Source organism: Polyodon spathula, chromosome 9 (genome assembly GCF_017654505.1).
Source record: "Polyodon spathula isolate WHYD16114869_AA chromosome 9, ASM1765450v1, whole genome shotgun sequence".
Classification (NCBI taxonomy): domain Eukaryota; kingdom Metazoa; phylum Chordata; class Actinopteri; order Acipenseriformes; family Polyodontidae; genus Polyodon; species Polyodon spathula.
Window position 1 is genome coordinate 12433501 of NC_054542.1, and position 15411 is coordinate 12448911.

A 15411-nucleotide genomic window follows, 5' to 3' on the forward strand; every position below is an offset into this window, starting at 1 on the left:
TTTGGAATGTGCGTAAACTAGCCAATCATTCAGATAATTCAGGATCCGAATACCCCGCAGCCTGAGTGGAGCCAGTGCTACATCCATGCAATTTGAAAATATGCAGGGCACCAACGAGAGGCCAAATGGCAGCATGCAGAATTCATAAGCGTTGCCTTGAAAGGCAAAGCGCAGATACTTTCTGTGCACTGGACGGATTGGGACATGGAAGTAGGCGTCTTGCAGGTTGATCGATGTGAACCAGTTGCCCGGTTGGATGGACTGGAGGATACGCTGTGCTGTCAACATGTTGAACTTCCTCTGTTTGAGGAACAAATTGAGGAGCTTGAGGTCCAGAATAGGTCTGAAACCGCTTGTTTTGGGATGGAGGGCAGCGTTCAGGTGTTCTGAGTTAGCCACTGGTGTCTTCGGGCGGCTACCAGCGCTGCTAGAGACCTGCCTGATGCCTAACCTAACTCCCCCATTAGGTCGGTCATCGCCCTTGTTACCGCCAATAACTCTCCTGTGTCCGTTGCCCTCTCCTGTACCCTCCCAGCTAGCTGGGTCTGGTACAAGACAAGTATGGCCATAGCATTGGCCACTCTAGCTGACGTGCCATGGAAGCGTATGGCTTTTTTTAGCATCCAGTCTGTTGTTCTGCATGGCTTGAAAGGGCAGGTAGGGTCTTTGTCCCCTTTGGTATGGGTGGACCCCTGCACCAGTACTGTGGTGGGGAATGTGCCTAGACCTGCTTCTTGGGCTCCTTTGGTGTGTAGCAGGGCCTCTGCTGTTCTAGAGGCTGAGGGGGTTGATGCTGGGTTGCTCCAGGATGAGCGCACCAGCTCGAGAAAGTCCTGGCACAAAGGGAGAGCATGCTGTTGATGTCCCTTCTGTTTTATGAAGTGGTTCCCCTTTTCCTCCTGCTCCGCTGGCCAGGGAACATCCGCGGCAGCAGCTGTATGCTGCATCAAGGCCTGCATCTGTGACACATGTGGAAGGGGTGGTATAGAGCCCCCCGCTGTGGCCTGCCTAACTGACGTGGTGGGTTTGGACACGTCCGGCTATGAACGGCAACTCGCCTGGGCTTGGAGGTCTGTGTGCCGGAGATGGAGATCGGGACTGGGGTAGGTGGGGCTGCCCGGTGGTATGGGGAAATCTGCCCTGAGATTTTAATAGGGTCGCCAGCACGGTCTGCTGAGCCCTCACTGTCTCCGCCAGCTCCGGGAAATGCCGCTCAGCCGGTCTGTGGTGACCCCGACGGAGAGCGCCTGCACTTCCATGGGGAAGGAGATCGGTACCTCCTGGGTGACTGCCTACCTCCTGGGGAACGTCCCCTTGAGTGAATTCGTCTGGGCGGCGACCATCTCGCTTCTATGGACGGATGTCTGTGCCTTTGCACCGGCGGCGGAGAGGGTGACGGCGATCCAGGAGTGTCCCTGGTCACTGTGGCAGGCAGGGTTCTTGGGGACCTTTGGGTGGGGCCCTGAACCACCGATCTCATTCTCCCTTGCTCTGGGGAGAGACACTCTGCTTGGGAGAGGGCTGCTGTCCTGCGCTTAGTTCTTCTTGAGAACTTGCAGCAGGTAGAGCAGTCCAGCTCGCCTGCCGGCACCCTGGCCACATAGTCTGGTCCTAGGCACCTGGCACAGGTCGAATGCTTGTCCTGCTTGGGGAGCTTTGCCATGCACAGACAGGTAGCGCGGTCGGTGCCGGACTGTAGACTGCGCCGAAGGTGGTCACACTGGTGCTGAGTCAAGCGCTATCGGTGCCGAGTCAATCTGCGCCGAGGTCGGTGCCGATAGGGAGCGCTCAGTCAGCGCCGGGCTGTAGACGGGGCTGAAGATGGTCACACCGGTGCCGAGTCAATCAGGGCCAGCTAGGCTCTGATTCAAGCCTGAGGCCGGCGGGTATGCCGAGCTGTGTAGCCAATTTGTTTCCTGTAGGTGCCGAGAGAAAGCGCACTTGAGCTAGGAAAGCCTGAGCTGTTTTTTTTTTTTTGTTGTTGTTTTTTTTTTTTGGTTCACTGTGGCCAATTAAATTGGCGTAGAGGACGCTGCCGCGAGCCCACGGGGTCTCCTTACAGCACCACAGCAGCTCTCCGCACAGTATGGCAAACTACACAAGGCCTCGTGCAGTGAGAGAGAGTAATGGCCGCTTACCAATCTCAAAAATAGGGGTCAAAACAAGCTCTAGTTAGTAAGCTGACACGAGAATTAGGCAGGAGCACTCTCAATAATGCTCAAAAGTGTGGTTCTCCCGTGGATGAATTAAATTTGATGGTTAAACCGACAAATCAGCCAAATTCTGACAAAGAAAGCACGAAGCAATCTGTGACCCGTCTCAGTGAAGTGAGAGAAAATGGTGATGTGCTACTGTGAGGACGTCCCTTTTCAGCAGGAGGTGGGCGGGACTTCCCCCTCACAGCAGGGCCCTGATAGGGCAGCTTTTTTTTATATATACTCAGTGATTGACAGTCAGAGAGGGCTCTTCCCATTCGGTAATGGTTGTCATTCCATTGAAAGGGAACTTTAAATCTTTTCAATTCCTTATTACTAAACTATGACTATTTTTTTAAAATGAGTTTCTTTACTGGAAGACACTCACGTTTCTGTAGAAATAGTATATTTCCCACGTTATTTAGAAATCTTTTCTAGAGTGCTTTGCCCTTCATTAAAGTTTGAGAGAAAATCAATATCAATAGATGTGTATTACACAATATTTAGTTGAAAAATTGACTTTTTTGCTTTTCAGAAGATTGTTTTCTGAGTTAATCATGAGAGGAAACATTATGTGTCCTTAACACTAAAACATCCTTTTGTTTCCTCTAATAGTAATTAACAGACTTGAGGTAACTTGCTACCTAAGTAATGTTTTACTGTAATTATTTACTTTTGTCAATAATGAGGTAATATAATGTGTTACATTTTTAAGGGAGTAATACCTTTTCTCTGTTGTACACTTAAATTAGTGGTCTTTTCGTTTTTTAACCTCAACGTACCAGACTGCTGTAATGTCGGTGCCTCAGCACAGATGACACAATTTCTCTTCCGGGATGTCTCACGGCAGTAATAAGCCGTGAGGCAATCAAATCATTCTTTCTGAGCCAAGTATTTGAATAAGGCTAGACACTAGGAACAAAACAAAATTGTATCCCTACAGGTCACATTTGATGATACAGTTCAAAATGGCATACAGGAAACACGTCTACAACAGTATATTTTGAAGTGTAATACTAGGGCAATATCAAGAGGAGTGCGTACTTGACTGTACATACCACTTTTTTTATTTATTTGTTTGTTTGCTTGCTTACTGTATTTGTTTGTTTGCTTGCTTGGCCACATTTATTAATCATCCCGTTGTTTTTAAGTTTACTGCTTTATCACCATATCGTTTGTTTTTCTGCAGACATTTTTTTTTTTTTTTTATTTGTTACTGTTGATTTGCTATTCACGGTTTTATTGAATTCTAACAGCTGTATGATTACAGCTGCAGCATACAGCTGTATGAAAATATACAGTACATTATGTTTATATGTAAAAAATGAAATGTATTTGCTACAGACATTTTAAAAACCTGTTTGAAACAGTTAATAAATGAATTACCAGGCTAAACACTAGTCTCGACTGTTTCGCAGAACAATACAAAAGAAATAAATGTAAGGACACCTTACCTTTTTCTGAAGGAATGAATAACGAGAAATAAGTTATTTTTTTCAAGAACATGCCCAACTCTAATAATTAATGTAATTCAGTCAGAGGCTCTTTACTGTCCAGAGTAGCTGCATATATTATTATTATTATTATTATTATTATTATTATTATTATTATTATTATTATTATTATTATTATTTACTTCATAGCAGATTCCCTTACCTAGGGTGGCTTACAGTTGTATGCAAAAAATACATAAAGAATTACAGTACAATTAAGAGCAAGATAGAAAATATGACTTCAGTCCTAATAAGAGCAAATATAAAACACAGTACAATTTGATATTGAGGCAGTTCAAGAGCAGATAACAGTGTTGATAGTTACATCAGGGTTAGACACGAGTGCAAGTGAAACACAAGATACTACAGATTGGGTTAAGTGCAGGATTAAATACAGTAAAATAGGGAGCAGATAAGTGCAAGTTAAGTGCATTAAAGGCAGAGTGCTGTATTGTCCAGAACGGAAGAGTTGAGTTTTACAGGTGTGTCTTGAGGAGGCGCCAGAAGGTGGTCAGGGACTGGGCAGTCCTGACATTCATAAGAAGGTCCTTCAACCACTGCGGGGCGAGGGTGGAGAAGGAGCAGGCTCTAGAGGCCAGGGAGCATAGAGGAGGTACGGCCAGTCTGCTAGTGCAGGTGGAGCAGAGAAGTCGGGTGGGGGTGTAGCGAGAGATGAAGGTCTGGAGGTAGCTGGGTGCAGTCTGGTCAAAGCATCGGTAGGCCAGTGTAAGAGTATTGAACTGGATGCAAGCAGTGATCAGGAGCCAGTGGTATGAGTGGAACAGTGGAGTTGCATGAGAGAAGCGAGATAGAGAGAACACTAGGCAAGCAATGGATGGCAAATGTAGGGATGCTGGCCAGGAGGGAGTTGCAGTAGTCTAGGAGGGAGAGTACCAGGGCCTGGACAAGGAGTTACATGGAGTAGTTGGTGGGGAAGGGTCGGATTCTTTGTATGTTGCTCAGGAAGAAACGGCAAGTGTGTGCTAGAGTGAACATGTGCTGGGAGTATGAGGCAGGGGTCCAGGGTTAGTCTGAGGTTCTTGGCTGAGGAGGAGGGAGAGAGCGAGATAGATTCCAATGAAATGGAGATAGAGAGATCAGGGGAGGGGGAAGTTGAGGAGGGGAAAAGGAGGTTACATTTTGAGAGGTTGAATTTTAGGTGATGCAAATGCATCCAGGAGGAGATAGCAGACAGACAGGTAGTGATATGGGAGGGGATGGTTGGGTCAGAGGGGGAGAAAGAGAGGAAGATCTTAGCATCCTCAGCATAAAAAGGGTATGAGTGGAAGTAGAGAGAGAACAGGAGAGGTCCCAAGACTGATCCTTACTGGACTCCTCTTCAGAGAGAGCGAGGTGTGGAGGTTGAACCATGCCAGGTTACCTGGTAGGTGCGGTCGGAGAGTGAGAAAGGATAGGAGAATAGAGTGACTGACAGTGACAAAGGCAGCAGAGATCAAAGAGAATTAGAACAGTGGAGATAGAGGCAGCACAGGCAAAGTTTGACGAGTGACAGACAGGAGAGCCATTACAGTGGAGTGAGCAGAGCGGAAACCAGATTGAAGAGGGTCAAGCAGAGAATGGTTAGACAGGAAAATGTTTTAGAGAGGAAGGATAAGAGGGAGACAAGACAGTAGTTCTGGAGGGTGGGGGGTATTTTGAGGAGGGGGTGATAGAGGTTTGTTTGAAGGCAGAGGGAAAGAGGTGGGAGGAGAGGTCAGAGGTGGAGAGGGATTGGTGTTATAGTTTTGTGGATATCAGATTTTAGAGGTGAAGAAAGAGACAAAGTGGTCAGAGGAGATAGAGGATGGAGGAGGAAGGGGAGGGTTGAGGAGGGAGGAGAAGGTAGAGAATAGTTTCCGGGGGTTGTTAGTGGAGGATTGGATAATAGATTGGAAATAGGAGCATTTAGCAGAGGAGAGAGTAAAGGAGAAGGAGGTAACACAAGAACGGAAAGACAAGGTTGCCAAGAAGCTTTTTGAAGATGTATCAGGGTTAGGTTGGTATCAAATGTCTAGATTCTCAAAGCTTTTTACTCTGAATTGTCATTGGCACAAATGTCTTGTAAAGGAAAAACAAACCCATTAAATTTACCAAACCAGAAATTAACCTATCCAACTTTTGATTTATGTAAGTTGTCTCTAGTAGTTTATTATTAAGTCAGTTATGAGACCACATACACTGTAATGCCCTCAAACAATGTCATTATGTGTTTTTGGATTGTGATTGTTTTTCTGACTTTAAATTTATACAAATAACAAAGTGAAACTGTTTTAGAGTTCCACATATGTAGATGTTCTGTATTTCGGGGGCTGGAGCCGGAACTCCTCCCCTGTGTTATCCCGCTAAAACATGTCAGTCAACCTTTAATTACCTGTCAGTCATCCTATTTAAACTGTAACCAGCTTCCTAATTCTCATCTTACTTTTCAGTTTATGGTTACCATGCAGACTTGCAGACCAACCCTTAAACAAACCTTTATTTTCAATCAGGATAAAATGACTACTCACTTGAGGCAGCTTTCATTTTCATCTGACTCAGATGAAGAACTTTTCTCTCCTCCTACATCTAATCGACTGAAAAAGCTTTCAAACAAATCCGCCCGACCCGCTTCTCCTCCATCCTTCAATGCTGCTGATTCAACCTCTGCTTATCGAGCTGTGCCTGCTGCCATTCCTCTTCGTTGCTCTAAATGAATCTCCAGCGCAATATTTTTCACAAAGATTGGCCCAACAAAGCTCTGTTTAAAAATGGATTGCCCATTGAAGTAAGAAGCGATCGAGCTGCCTTATTTTGTTCATACTGCAATTCTATATCAGCCGAGTCTGTTTATCCCCCTCAAAAGGCACAGCAGAGATCCAAACTTGTTAGTTCACACTCTGTCCCCACAGTAAAGGCTCCATTCACTTCTGATTCAGCTACCACAAGCCCTCAGCTCTCAATTTCAGCTGATCCTTCCTCCGATTTACATTTTCAGATTTTTAACGATATCAAGCAACTTATTCATCCTCTTTCCACCTCCATTTCTACAGTATCTGATCACCTTGATGCATTTGATAACAGAATCACTCACTTGGAGCTAGCAGCCATTTCATCCTCATCAGGGATACCAGCAGCAGGGCTCACCACTCCCGCTGCTTCAGCCACGCCCACACTTGTCCTCAAGCTACCAATCTTCACTCTAGCAACTGCCTCTAGTTCAGGATCCTCTTCTGCTTCATTTGGTCATCACAACTCTTTCTCTCAACTGAGACACAATATTATTGAAGGCAAAGACTTTAATTTGGTCTCTATTCTTATTGCAACCTCATAATTTCTGGATCAGTGTAGTTGACTGTGGAGATCTGTCTGTTACTCTAAAATCACAGGCTCCTCGGCTGTCTAAGACACTCACTCTTGAAGAATTTGTGCTTGCATTTTCTGTTTTTAGTGATGTCCTTTGTATAGTTTATTCCCACAGATGACAAGAACTGGACTCATATTTAACCTTGTTAATCAGATATGGCGGTACCATTTGTTATAAGTATCATGAAGCCTTTTCAGTCAAAGCAACTTCTTGGTTAGCATTGGACACATTGATTGGTCTCGACCTGATCCTGATCTCTTTAATAGATTCTTCAGTGGTCTTCATGCTATTGCTTGCAGAGTTTGTGCTTCCACTGCCCATTCTACCTCTCTGTGTCCAAACGCAGTCTCCTCTTCAGTCTCAAAATATTATATCGGGACGGGGTTCCTGGTTAGCTAAAGCAGACATTTCCAACGACTTCAAAGTCATGCCTTTACTCCTTTCCCTCAGTATTCTTTTTGGTATCTGTTGGAAGGGGCACTTTCCTACTAAACTAATTTTGGATGCTGCAGCATCTTTGATTCACTCTCCAAAGCCCTCTGCTGGATTCTGCAATATTACTTGCACCCTCTTTCTGCTGCACTTATTGGATGACTTTCTCCTTATATCAGCTTCATCAATGCCTCCAGCTGAAGCATTCTTAGAGCTCAGGTCTGTCTTCTAAGAAGTTGGCGCCCCCCTCCAAGAGGAGAAAACCATCTGTCCAGTTCCTAGGACTAACTTTGGATACTATTGGATTTGAAGCCCGAATGCCTCCCGATAAACTAGAATGGATTTGCTCTCATTCAATATTTTGAGATCAACCACTCCATTTCTAAACGGAACATTCTTTCACTCCTGGGACATTTCAGTTTTGCAGTTTGCATTATTCCTCAAGATAGGACATTTATTTCTTGTGCTTTCTTAAACGGCTAAAATCTCAGCTAAAACTCTCGCATTAATGAAGCCAGGAAAGACATTAGGATGTGATCCTCTCTATTACAACACTGGAAAAGCCTTTCTCTATTTTACAATGACTTCATTTCTGCCCTCCATGATCTCTCATTCCATACAGATGCTTCTTCTATAAGTTTTGGTGGATTTTTTCTTAATCTTTTGTGGTAATCAATGTACTGTTTATATAATTAATAAAGGCTGTTCCTCTTCCCATATAATTATGCAACTTATCCATCAGCTAGTCTGGATTTCAGTTACCAATAATTTTATTTTGAAAGCCCAACACCTTCCACGTATCACTAACAACACTTCTGATGCTCATTTTGAGATTGCAGATTTCAGACATCTGGCTCCCCCAGTTCAGTTTTTCCATCTGTCCATTCCTCCATTCAGCGAACTGGTTTTCAACTAAAGTTATACATTCTCAATCGTTTGTCTTCAGCTCATTCTAAGCTGTCCTTCCCTAATCGCATTGTCCCATTCATCCATATAGGTGCAGCAACATCAGCAGCCAACGTTAAATTCAACCAGTCCTTCCTCAGCGGTGGAATTTTACATTCACTCTTCTCTCCTCGATATTATTCTACTATACTACTGGTAGCATGCCCAGAGTGGTGGCTATCACTCCACCAGGACCACCAGAGGTTCCCTCCCACAAAAAAGCAGTTAGATTAGTTAAAAAACAAACAAATAATAATAATTGTAATTAATCAAATATTTGTAATCACTAACTTTCTTTTCTAACTAACAATTTCCTCTCTTCTTTGCATTGGTGGCACAGTTGCGGGGAGCCTGTGGTCCTCTTTTGGGAACAAGGGAACCTCACTACCCACCTTAGAAGCCGACTACGTATTTTCGCACTCTGAGAGGAAGGTTCCCCGCTGGCCAGGGGGAAACCCTGGCCAAATAACAACTATAATTTGTTTTCCATTCTCATGCTAATCTATTCATTTGCACCCGTGCCAGTCTCCCCCTTCGGAGAGCAAAGCTTGCTCACAAAGTTTGAACTCAACTTATCGAAGGTGGCTTTATAGCTGGGGGGGGGAAGTCCCTGGCCCTCTTTATGTGTTTATTTGTTATTCTCTTTTCCAGTATTTATGTACTCCCTGCGTAGATTGTGAGGCTCTCAATGTGACCTCTCTTGACTAGCCGACTCAGTAAGCCAGGGAGACCTTGGTTTATCCTCCTACCCTTCCTTAGTTTCCCCTTGGGGGAAGTCCATCACTTCTCAGCCTTGGAGGTCGATTGGTTCGGCCTCACCTCCATGAGGGCGGTTCTCCAAGTAGTCAAAGGGAAACCCCTATTCTATTACTAAGTCACAAGCACTTTGTTTTTATTCTAGTAGTCTCTTTACACAGGCCTGGCTCCTGCCTCATGAAGTTGAAATATAAAATGCACACATGCCATGTTTGTTTCTCCAGCCCTGGTCACACGGGCTGTCCCTAGGGTTCCTCAGCACAGGAAAAAAGGATACAGGTTAGGGTTCCTGGTCACAGGAAAAAAGGCTACAGGTTAGGATTCCAGTCTCGTTCCTATATATTGTAGTGATCCTGGCTACCTCGTGGGATGGCTGTTGCTGCCAGACTGAATTATATGGGCTTTGTTCTTGTTGGTTCGTGTATAAGTGGTGTTGTAAGTGTGTGTATGGAGGCTGGGCAGGTCGTTTGGGGACCTTAGAGTAATGTATCTATGAATGTGGGTTTATTGTTCAGAGGAATGTGTTTAATTGTGGGGCACCCCATGATTCCGTTCATCCCCCCTCGTTTCCGGGGTGATGGTATGATCAGGGGGTATAAGTAGCCGCCATTTTTTTCTAATTAAGTTAGATCGAATCGGATAGCTGAGAAATAAACAAACTGGGTAGAGTGAGAGCAATACAGGGTGGTAGTTTTTATTTCTTATTTGTTTGGCCGTGGACTCGGCCGATAGAGTCCTATGTTGTCAGGGGCAAGAAAATAAGCTACACCTGATTTATATATATATATATATATATATATATATATATATATATATATATATATATATATATATATATATATATATATATATAGTACTTTCAGTTCTCTTTATACTGTGATGATGTGTTGGAAAGGGGAACACCTGTGTAGCTGCCCTTATGAAGATGGCTGCCACTACCTGACTGTAGACCTTCTTGATAAGGGTACAGGAGTTAACCTCTTTAGCATTGTCTGTCAGAAAGCCACACTTCACTCCTTCTATATACCTTCACCTTCAACCATTCTTTAGGGGACTTATGCCAGACTTAAAATACAATCAAATTAGGTGTTTTTCAGAAGGCTCAATACTTGATGCAGTGCATTAAATGATTATAGTGCAAGTTTACACCACATAAGAGACCTCAAGTGGTTATAACAATTTGCAATGCCTTGGTATTTTTTATTTTCATGGTTGTGTTGTCACCATATGCACAGTGATTAATACTTGCAAGGTTAAAATGTGGTGCCTTTACTGTGGCCCATTTTCATTTGCTTGTTAACTAGGAATACCCTGCAAAATGGAGCTCATTAAACCCAATTATTTCAAAGTAGTGGCCATCCTATGGGAATGCTGTCAAAATCTGATGGAACAATATATTGCTGAATAATGTTTAATTCAAATAAAGTAGACCTTATTCTTTTTATTATTTTTTTACACATGAGTTTGTATTTAAAACATTTCCCATGATGACTAGCCAGTACTGGATTGATTTTCTTAAACTAAAACAAACTGATCTTTTTTAATGTGTTTTTTTTTTTTTTTTTTTTTTTTTTTTTAATTGAGATGAAAGCTGTAATCATATTTAGATCAATGGGGAACATTAGAGTCAATTGGAAGGTATAAAAATATTGACATTTATTAAATGGAATGATTTGCCGTGTTGTGGTCGTACTTAAGATATGTGGAGGCTAACTTCCAGTATCTGAATTGTGGACAGTCTCTTCAAAAGAATATTACAGAGATTTAAAATGGCACATACAGATGTGAGCATATATATATATATATATATATATAGTATATATATATATATATATATATATATATATATATATATATATATATATATACTCTATACTGCATTAGAAAATATGAAAAGAGCGATATATGCTTCTCTGTTTTATAATCTTCAGTATTGTTTTATGGCTTTATCCCAGCTGTTCCAAATATTTGAATATAAATTATAATAAAGGGTATGAAAAACAAGGTTTTATTTCAGAAACTTTTGGTCCAGGGGGCAAAGTGGGCAAAGTATAATGGTAAAACTTGTCCCTCAGACAAATCTTGTTGTCTCAGACATCAGGCTACGAATTCTATAGGGTGATGCAAAACCATTGGCTATAGCTGTATTCCCATCTTCATCGTCATCTCACCCTTCATTTCTTTAACAGAGGGGCCAATTAATGTCAGTTGAGATTCTGTTTTGTGTTCCAGAGACTGTTTTTTTAAAGGCCAGATGCAGCGATCCAGCATTTCAGATATGAAATATAGAAATCCACTGAGCCGTTCAACTGAACCTTTATAGTCTGATAAGAACTTGCACATTTTCTATGCTGCATACAGTCGTCTCTCTGGCTAAGAGAACACCCCTCGGGAAGCAGCAAAGTGTTCTCTTAGCCTAAGATGTAGTTGACCACCAGACACAATATGAATCAGTAAATACATAAATATGTATTAATTGTCATGACACACATGCATCAACATATGAAATGACACTCTCGCAATTACAATTCATTTTTCAAAAGACTGGTAAACTATTTGAATTTAAATTTGATGATAAGTTATGAGTTTACAAAACAGTACTGTATCAGTTGTGAATGAATGGCTATCTGTGCCAAAAAGGTGTAATTTGAGGAGATGAGTGTGTGAGGTGTCCTTGTAATGAGGTTGTTAAAGATGACTTACTTTTCTAAATTTATTTCAGCGCTGAGGAACAACCGGATTGAACTGGTTCGATTTTCATGGCACGAGCTGATCATCAGCATCACTGATGTGACTCTGTCAGACGAAGGACAGTACACTTGCTCTGTCTTTACTATGCCTGTCAAGACATCTAAGTCCTTCCTCACTGTTCTAGGTAAGTACATTAAATAGAGAGCACTGATTGAGGTTACACTAAATTGGTCTACTGAGTTCATCCTAAATTACTGTGCCAGCTACATTCATTTATTTTTCTGCTTTGGTTAGTGCAAATGTTAGTCGAGGGGGGTCCCCAGAGGTCCTCCTGATAAAAGCATTGCCGTGTGGAGTGCAGGGGGAGTCATCATATGCTGGTTTGAATCTCGGTAGTGCCGAATTGCCAATCTTGGCTGGCGGCCACAGGGAGAGCTACATTGGCATTCCTGTTGGTTCGTGGAGGAGCCACACATACTTTATTTATTTATTTATACCACCTCACCACCAGATTTCATATAGATCTGTGCAGACCACAGATTATACTGTTTCATATTAAAAGTCTTAAGCCAAGTTTAATATAATTGAGTTACTGAAAAAAACAAAACCATTACAATTTATAGTTAACAATAAAAGTGGTTTTGAAATTATATTTACATATTCTATTATTTTTGTATGAAGAAGTTGATACTTCAGACATTAAATGTATGACCATCCAAAATACAGGTTCTAGAATGATCCGTGTTTCTGATAGGGTTACACTAACAATTAATTTCTCCTGTGGCATGCCATAAAATGATGCATTAATCTGTTGTTGCCTTGCCACAAAACATGCATTGACAAGAACTGGCAGCTTAAACTTTTTTAATCCATGCAGCTCCAGAATTTTATATAGTCATATTAAGTAGAGCAATAAAAAAAAATAAAAAAAAGTATTAGGAATGTATAAGCTTGGTGTACCAACTATTAGCTTGTAGAGCTGTTTTATCAAAATCCATCAGTACACATCTGTATGTTACAAATCTGCACTGACTGGCCATAAATGTCAACATTGTAAGTGTAATTCTCCTAGAATGCAATGTATCCAAATTTAAGGGGTCAGGTGAATAATGAAAAAACAGAATAATCTCAGAAATATTATGACCAGATAAATAATAACAATAATGAAATAATAGCAATGATTTGATACACCTGCAATATGTCGAACATAGCCTGCCCCTTAAATAACTCATATGTTTGATATACAAATTGAATATCTGGCATGTATTCTGTAATATTTAAAAATTGCATCTCTGTATTACCAAGTCAGGTTTGGTAGTAATGGGTAAGACAACTGATCTGACAGAGGAATAATAGTTGACACGACCAGACTAAACAGAAATAAAATAGTAAGTAACATTGTAATCACTTTAATATAAGTAACAAATGAAAAGTAGTAGTTCAGCTGAAATCATATCTTTACAGGAGCCATTTGGTGCTGCACTGTTTATATAGTGACTATTATCTCTCAAATGCCATTGTACATTTCTATTTTGTAGTTTTATGAAAACATACAAGCATTTCCAAAACTTTTATATTCTCCAACAGTATGCATGATATAATGATTCTGTAAAAGTAGTAAATGCTAGTGTGAAATGAAGCATTAACAAAAGCTGTAGTCAATGTAGTACACTTTACAGTCTGAAAGCGTAAAAGCTTTCAGACATCCTTGGGAATTTGTTGTAACTTTCAGTAGTCATTTTAAATATAAAACTATTTAGCCAAATGAAGAAATTATTTAGTGATACAGATACAAAATATAAACGATAACAGCTATTAAGAGTATTCAATTGAACAAAACATTTTATTGGCATAGACCTGATTGTTGCATTTGAGAATTCCCTCTGGTGATTAAAATTTCAAGGTCAATTACCTAAATTTGAACTTGTTAAAGAGTGAACTGCAGAAGGAGCTCCCCACCAGCACCACCTTTAGGCTTTTACCTCGAACTCTGCCTTTATCTGTACTAATGAAAGAGGAATGTCCACCATCTGGAAATAAACAGGAAATGGGTAAGGAATTCAATAGATGTTTATATCCTGCTGAGACCAGACCATTACTTTTCCAGTAATACATTTTTTTCTAAAGACTATTATTTTAAAGATATAGTACAAGTTTTTCACATTGTAGGTCTCACGGGAATTGCTTTCTAATAGTGACACCTACCAGGAAGGCATTAGTGGAGCAGCTGTGAGTTCAGCTTGAACAGTTCAGAGTCAGTGCCTGCCCTCGGGTCACCAGCTACCGCTAGCTTAACCAGCATGGGCCATCTCAAATTACATTTTTGCCATCAAGATAAAGAATGTAATTTTAATGTGACAGAGAGAAAACCTTCCATACTGTTGTCCATGCATTGCAGCTTGTATCTGCTGAGAATAATACTTAGAAACCACTCACTGCTACAACTGGGAGCAAAAGTATTACCGTGGCAATGCTCAAATCTACAGTTACTGTCATAAAGTGGTAGTGTAGAGCTAAAAGATTTATCATATAAACGAAAACAAAGGCAATACGGAGCTGGAAGAGTATGTGAAGTGAGGTTTTTTTACTGACCACACAAAAGGAGTTACAATTTAGTGGTCTTTATGAAATATTGTTGAATATGTTTATTATTTATTCATTTATTAATACCTTTTGAATCTTAAGGAAATCAGATAACAATCTGAGAAATGTATTTCAAGTATGTTAACAATTTCTTCACTATTTCAATATTAAGGATCTTTTTGGCTTTCCTGGACATGGCTGTGGATTTAAATTGTTGCAAATATGCTATTTTACAACCCATACAACTTATCTGCATATATTAGCAGTCAGGATAATATACATAGAAGTGCATATTGTTATCATGTATAATATTAAAATTAATTTGGAAAAGCTACAGTTAGTGAACATCAGATGCTCTGCATCAAATGTTTTGTAACCATGGGAACGGTAAGGAATAAAAAAAAAAAAAAAAATGTAATTTTCCTTTCAGGAGTCCCTGAAAAACCAGAGATTGCTGGTTTTACGAAACCTGCCTTGGAGAAAGACACAATCACACTCACCTGCAATACCTCAGGCAGCAAGCCAGCAGCTGATATTCGCTGGTTCAAGAATGACAAAGAGATTAAAGGTAATAGATTATCCCTACTATATACACTATCTCTCCACACTGTATACTAGAAAAAACTGAAGAACAACTGACTTCTGCCATAAACAAAACCTAATTTGGCCCATTTACTAGGGAAATTTAATGAGCTGCCATAAATACCCTCTAAAATATCCTCCAATTATCTTGTATATGACATCTATTTTTTGCCCGTGACTGTATATCCCTGTATGTTTCCCACATAGCCATTGGTCTATAGACTATACCAGTGTTGTTTGCCCACAAAGCCCATTACATTTGCATCATTGAAAAAATCTGTAACCAAAGATGGCTTCCATATTGGTACTGATAAACAAGACTTTAATATATTGGCTTAATACTTGACACATAACTGTATTCTGTGATCATCTGTCAATTTCGATCATTTGT

At 40.9% G+C, this 15411-nt stretch overlaps 1 protein-coding gene across 4 annotated transcripts in view; it reads left to right on the forward strand.

Moving 5' to 3' along the window:
- LOC121320403 (cell adhesion molecule 2-like) overlaps positions 1-15411 on the forward strand; it is a 641373-nt gene that overhangs the window by 529058 nt on the left and 96904 nt on the right. For all 4 annotated transcript variants that reach the window (XM_041258693.1, XM_041258695.1, XM_041258696.1 and 1 more), the window contains 2 exons: positions 11887-12039; positions 14869-15006. In XM_041258693.1, coding sequence (XP_041114627.1) covers positions 11887-12039; positions 14869-15006 — 291 coding nt within the window. The remainder of the gene's footprint in view (positions 1-11886; positions 12040-14868; positions 15007-15411) is intronic.